The 6,526-nt window shown below is 37.8% G+C and overlaps 1 protein-coding gene across 1 annotated transcript; it reads right to left on the reverse strand.

The window, feature by feature from the left end:
- Nucleotides 1-3,973: 3,973 nt before the first annotated feature.
- Nucleotides 3,974-6,180, reverse strand: zgc:101569 (uncharacterized protein LOC449822 homolog; the record flags this gene model as incomplete). The annotated part of the gene is made up of 2 exons (XM_041242158.1): nucleotides 3,974-5,592; nucleotides 5,986-6,180. Coding segments are annotated over 2 exons (419 nt in total), but the record flags the coding sequence as incomplete, so codon positions are not given.
- Between the last annotated feature and the right edge of the window lie 346 nt (nucleotides 6,181-6,526).

The raw sequence follows: 6,526 nt of genomic DNA on the forward strand, positions 1-6,526 counted from the left end.
TGCTTTGGGTCGTTATCATGCTGAAAGGTGAACTTCCGTCCCAGTTTCAGCTTTCTTGCAGAGGGCAGCAGGTTTTCCTCAAGGACTTCTCTGTACTTTGCTCCATTCATTTTCCATTCTATCCTGACAAGTGCCACAGTCTCTGCCGATGGGAAACAGCCCCATAACATGATGCTGAAAGATAATGGCTTCCTTCTTGCCACCCTACCATACAGGCCAAATTTGTGGAGTGCTTGGGATACTGTTGTCACATGCACACTTTGGCCTCTTGGTAGCCTTTCTGATCAGTCTCCTCCTAGCTCAGTCATCCAGTTTGCAGGGAAGGCCTGATCTAGGCAGGGTCTTGGTGGTGCCATACACCTTCCACTTCTTAATAATCGTCTCGACTGTGCTCCAAGGGATATTCAAGGCCTTTGATATTTTTTGTTATACCCATCCCCTGATCTGTGCCTTTCAACAACTTTGTCCCGGAGTTCTTTTGAAAGCGCCTTGGTGTTCATGGTTGAGTCTTTGCTTTGAAATGCACTACCCAGCATAGGGAACCTACAGGAAGTGAATTTATCCTGAAATCACATGAATCACTACAATTTAACCTCAGCCTCTATCACGCAAGTGAGGAGGCCGCTGAAAGAAAGGTGAAAGGCTGTCTTTTCAATGACATCTCAATTCGACTCGAGAAGCTCTTTTCTATCAACGTACTCAGCTGGACATAGAGGTCTTACTGTATCATATTAAGAAGGAAAAAGAGAAACAGCTTCCTCAGGATGAGTTTTATTCCTTCAGTGAATGGGACCGAGTGCATCATCCCCAGAAGGGGCCTATCGGCAGCTCTGGTATAGAGAGCTCAGCGAATACCTACCCAATGGGCAGGCATATCCCGTACATAAAGTTTGTTGGTGGTCGTCTTCGAATTGAAATGGAACATGACAATAAGCGGGTTTGTGAGATGATATTAAGAGAGGTAATTTCTCAAAGAACCTATGGTGCATGGCAAATGGTTTTTGAAAAATCATGATAATAAACAGGGCATGATATTAAGCGATAGTGATATAAAACGGGTTCATCTGTATATATGTAACAGGTGGGACTTGTTTTGTGACTGGTTAACAAGCGTTCATTACCTCTCTGTGCATATAAGCTAGCATCTCGGCTTGCTCAGTGGAAACCATTCATTTTCGTCGCAAGCCAGAGTCTTACCTGTGTTGAAGGTATGTTCCAGTGTCTCAGTACAATATTTGTTTTATTTTAAACTGTTTGTAATCGCTGCTATAACCACTTACTGGTATTTGCAGGTTGAAATGTGCAGAATGCTGCCACTATTGCTGCTCATCGAGGTTATGTTCAACTCATTTTGATGTATACAGGTACTGGTAGGGTAAGCCTAGCGCTGCCCGAGGTAATTTGTATGATATCTTAGTTAATGTGTAGTGGTAACTGTAGGGTGAGTTAAAGAGCTCCCGAGGTAACCTGTTTTAAATGTAGCGCTGACATTGCTATTAATTGTCCTTTTTGTTTTTTTGTAAATACGAGGAAGGGGTAATCTGATATATTTAGTTTGGCTCTTTTAGCTTGTGTCTCACGGCGAACTGCTGGTAGAGTTTTTTTTTTTTAATTTATTCCCTGTCGTTCACTCTGGTTTTGTTTGATTTGGATTGATTTATTGTTTTACCCTTTTATTTTATCACAATTAAATCACATTGCAGTGTCTGAGCCTTTCAGCACACAGTGCTTTAATCCCGGCCGCGGCAACATTGGATTGAGTGTCTGTGCAGTTATTGTTTAAACAGAAAGTTAGTCACTGAACCGCATAATGGAGCAAAGCACTAAAAATGAATGGGAGGATTATTTATTTATTGTAAAAACGTTCTGACAGCTCACTGGACAGAAAGACGCTTACTTGTCTACTGTCAAAGTGAGTTCCAGTATCACACACGAGTACATCTAGTCTGCTGCGTGCTGAACACCCCTTCACTTCTCAAATTCACCAGCAGCGCTTCTGCTATAGACAACAATAATACAACAAATTAAACCCACCAGTTTTGACAGAAATTCAGGATCGCTGCAAGCCCACAAATCAAGCTAAGTATGATCTTTTAAAAATAAATTAAAAATAGTAGGCCAGGGGCACACCCAGTTAGCACACAGTTCCACCCAAATCTGTGCCTATGTGAATGCCAAGTTTAAGTAAATTTACTTTTTTTTATTTATTTATTTTAACTGTACACCCTGAAAACGGGAGCTCAAGTTTAGGACAAAAATGCTATTTTTAAAAATTTCACAGGCTTTAACTAATTAAAGCAAAGTAGTTATTGTGATGCTATGTTTGGGTGGGAGACACGTTTGATTGACAGCTTGTGAGGCACCTGACGCAGATCTTTTGAAAGTCCCAGACATTTCAATATTCCAACTTTATTTTAAATGTAGACTAATTCGTAGTAATGCGGTGGTCAACATGGCAAATCAAATTAGTCTGTTTCATTTAGTTTTTAAAGACAATGAACAGCTATCTGTTATTGGTATAGTTATTAATTTACTTCAGCATTGGAAATGGCAACATTTGAAAATAAATGTCAGAAGAATCGACTGGATGATTAGTTTGTTACTTCATCTTTGGGAAAGTGAACCAGGGAGCACTCTAATGAAGATTTGAGAGCAATGTAGAATCATATTTTAAGCTGTCAACTTTGCAAATTGAACAGTTGCTTTCAAAATGACACATATGGCCTCATAAAAGCTGTGTCTGCATGCTTGCCACATTCGGCAATAAAGGAAGTCTACAGGAAGTCAAGACGATTATTAAGAAGTGGAAGGTGTATGGCACCACCAGGCCTATAGCACCTAGATCAGGCCGTCCTTCAAAACTGGATGACCGAACAAGAAGGAGACTGATCAGACAGGCTACCAAAAGGCACATGGCAACTTTGCCCAGTCAGAGCCCCAACCCAAATCCAATTGAAAATTTATGGCATGACTTGAAGATTGCTGTCCATCAACGCTCCCCAAGGAACTTGACAGAGCTTGAACAGTTTTGTAAAGAAGAATGGTCAAATATTGCCAAATCTAGGTGTGCAAAGTTGGTAAGAGACCTATCCCAACAGACTGACAGCTGTATTTGCTGCCAAAGGTTCTTCCACCAAGTATTAACAGGGGGTTGGAGACTTATCCAATTCTGATTTTTCAGTTTTGTATTTTTAATATATAATTTTTTTTAAGGGAACTTTTTTCCCTTAAAAGTGTGGAGTATGGTGTGTTGATAAGTGGAAAAAAAAATCTCATTTAAATGCATGAAACTCTGAGGCACTGACACAACACAATGTGAAAAAAAGTTCAAGGGGTTGTAGACTTTCTATAGGCACTGTATATGTACATTTATTTGTTGCTTACTTCAAACATTTTAAATGGATTTACAGGGAAATATTTGATGTATTCAGGGTTTTAACTGATTTAAATAATTTTTGAAATGTAAACTATTTCCTGTGATGTCAGACCTTTGATCATTGCCCGTCCAACTTAAATTGGGGCCCACCCACATTTCCAAGCCTAGTTACGCCACTGGAGTAGGCTGCATTTTTATTTTACGCGTAGTCCATTTCGGAGGTGAAACAACAATTAAAAGTTGCAGTTTTGCATGTTTTTTTTTTTTTTTTTTTTTTATGTTCTCTTCACAATTCACAATTAATTTCCTAGAAATGCTTACTGTAGCTACATATTTATAATTTTATTTCAGTCCACAATCACATTTAAAAATAGATATCCTATTTATTCTGTTTTCTGATCTCTGTATGCTGCTGATCAAGCTTGAACCACACGTTTTATTGTGTTGGTTGTATTTGTAATTTCTAAATTATTGCCCCTTTTAAATTTTGGTGAAAATCTCAATGGGTACATTTCCTGATTAAAAATACATTATTCACAATTAAGGATAATAATAATAATAATAGCATCAGTTATAAAACAAATTTAAATTACATGGATGCAATAATTGTATCAAGATTAACTTAGATTATTTTTTTTAATCGTGAGATTAATCACGATTATTTTTTTTAATTACTTGACAGCCCTAATAGATAGATCGATATAATCTGCTGTCTTGTGTCATATCGTCTGATCCATTGGTGCTCAAAGTTATTTTTTGCAAAGGGCACATTTGCTTATTTCTCCCTTGACATTTAAACTACTTATTCCAAAATGTAAAATAAAATTACAATCAGATTCATATTTTTCAAATGGTGATAGCCGTGGCTGCAGGCACAATTTGTTGGTCTTGCAGACCCAGCTTTAACGACTACTGCCCTAAATTTAACAGAGTTGTGTGCAACATTTCAGCAACAAAAAAAGGGAAGCCAAAGGACCTGAGTGAATAAACATGTGGGGTACCCTTGAAATCAGCTCATTCTTCAACTCAAATGGCTACATTTACCAAAGTGGACCAAATCGGATTGAGCAAGCAAATCACAGAAGACTCAAGGCTCACCTGTTTTCACTTAAACAGTATGCCAGAAGTTACGTATTGTAGGCTTTGGTACATGGTCACTACATGTTTTGGTCAGTCAGTGAAGTATCCAAAACAAATTAATGACTACTTAAACTACAGTACCGTCCTTGTATATTACTGAATGGCTCTTGGTGTACTACGTAACAACTGCTACATGGCTTCAGACTGTTGGATTCCCTAAAGTAGTAAATGTCGCATTACTTTGAAAGGTACTGCAATATAAATCATTCACCTGCTGAAGTGTAGGTTTTATTAGAATTATCGTGACAAACTGTCTGATCTGGATTTACTTATACATTTTTATGAAGGCTTTTGGCCTTTTAAAAAGCGCCAAGGAGCTTTAAATCAGCAGAATGAAGACAAATATATCAGGCATGTCTAGCGTACAGTTTAGGGTAATGTTGACATTTGTACCATTTACACTTTGAAAAAACAGCAACCGGCCCCACTGGGAATGTGGTTGTGTCTGCTCATTTTCAAATTTTTTGATAGGTAGAGATTATTTTTTATCATGCAAGGAAGCTTATGTCCCAGAAGTACAGCTACTAAACAGAAACAAAGACCTTCCATCGCTTTAGAATGTTTTTAGTCAGTGAAACATTCATAAAAAGGCAACTGTTTTAGTCACACTGAGGATCTTATCAAGCATTCTGGTTTTAGCATATATAATATTTACAAATAAACAACTTTAAAGATTATCTTAAGTCTAGCATTAGGTTTCAATAGAAGAATGCAAACAATGCTCATTCCGTATTCTTTTTTTTTTTTTTTTTTTTTTTTTTTTTTACTGACAAATGGTTTATTACAATCTGCACTTTAAATTTGATATGCAGGTGAAAAATTTACTTCTTTATAAAATCCAATAAATTTATATTAAGAAAACTCCCCCCCTCTCCCTGTCCCAGAGCTGAATTTGTTAGCACCAGGGACAGCCTCCTTTAGAATCACATGCTTGCTGTGGTCAAATTCAAACTGCATGGCCTCAGAGAAAGAAGAGGCATCAAAGATGCTGTGGTAAGCTGACAATCGGTCAGCTCGCAGGCATTGCTGTGGGAAAGCAGAGATCTGTTCAGCCACTTCCATGGCACACTGGAAAGCTGTACAGAGAATAGGAAAACCACAATAAATGCAGGAAGGAGAATTGCTAACAAAATCATTTATGAAATACTGAACAACATATTAAACCATTTAAATAACTTCTGCTCAGTGGTGCCTAACAAAGACTACAGAAAATATTCAAGAAACCCTGGTGGTAAGACAATATTGCTTAAAAATTGTGAAACTGAAACCCATAGCAGGGGTTCTGTACACTTATGTGCTACATCTGCCTTGCATTATGAAACATAAACTCTATTCAGCACTTCAAAAACAAAAAATAGTATCATATTTGGGTATTTTTTGCTGACCTACACTATTTTGGTCAATTTCATTGTTTAAAATATCTACAGGAATTATTGAACAATCTTTACAGGTGATCACTACATCCAAACCTTGTCCATCAGGGACCACTCTATTGGCAATTCCAAACGCAAGCGCTTCCTGTGCACCGACAGGGCGTCCTGTCAGAATGAGGTCTAAAGCCCTGGACAGACCTATGAGATGAGGTAACCTCACCGTGCCTCCGTCAATAAGAGGAACACCTAGGGAAAGAACATTTACAAGGTAGGTTGTAGTTGTTACTTGCACTTAAATAGTCGTTCTAGTTATCTCTGAGACGGTTCTGTGGTGGCCACTCAGCTTTGAGTTAGTGTCGCTATGGCATTGCATATTCTGGCCTACAATATCTGGGATATGATACAAAAAATTCTAGAAGCCATAGCTAACTGTAGCTTAATGATCAAGTTTAAATATATTCTAATGAGTACGATTTGAGAATTATCACAGTTTAACTGTTTCTGATCCCAGATTAACGTTAATGCTTTTATAGTTTTACTGTCATGTGATTTGTATGTGTACTGTAGCTACAACTTTCTATTGCTGTCTAATGTGCCATTTGAAAAATATGGTTTATTATGGACACTTGTCCTAGGC

This window comes from Polyodon spathula, unplaced genomic scaffold (assembly GCF_017654505.1).
Source record: "Polyodon spathula isolate WHYD16114869_AA unplaced genomic scaffold, ASM1765450v1 scaffolds_1113, whole genome shotgun sequence".
In the NCBI taxonomy this organism is placed as follows: Eukaryota; Metazoa; Chordata; class Actinopteri; order Acipenseriformes; family Polyodontidae; genus Polyodon; species Polyodon spathula.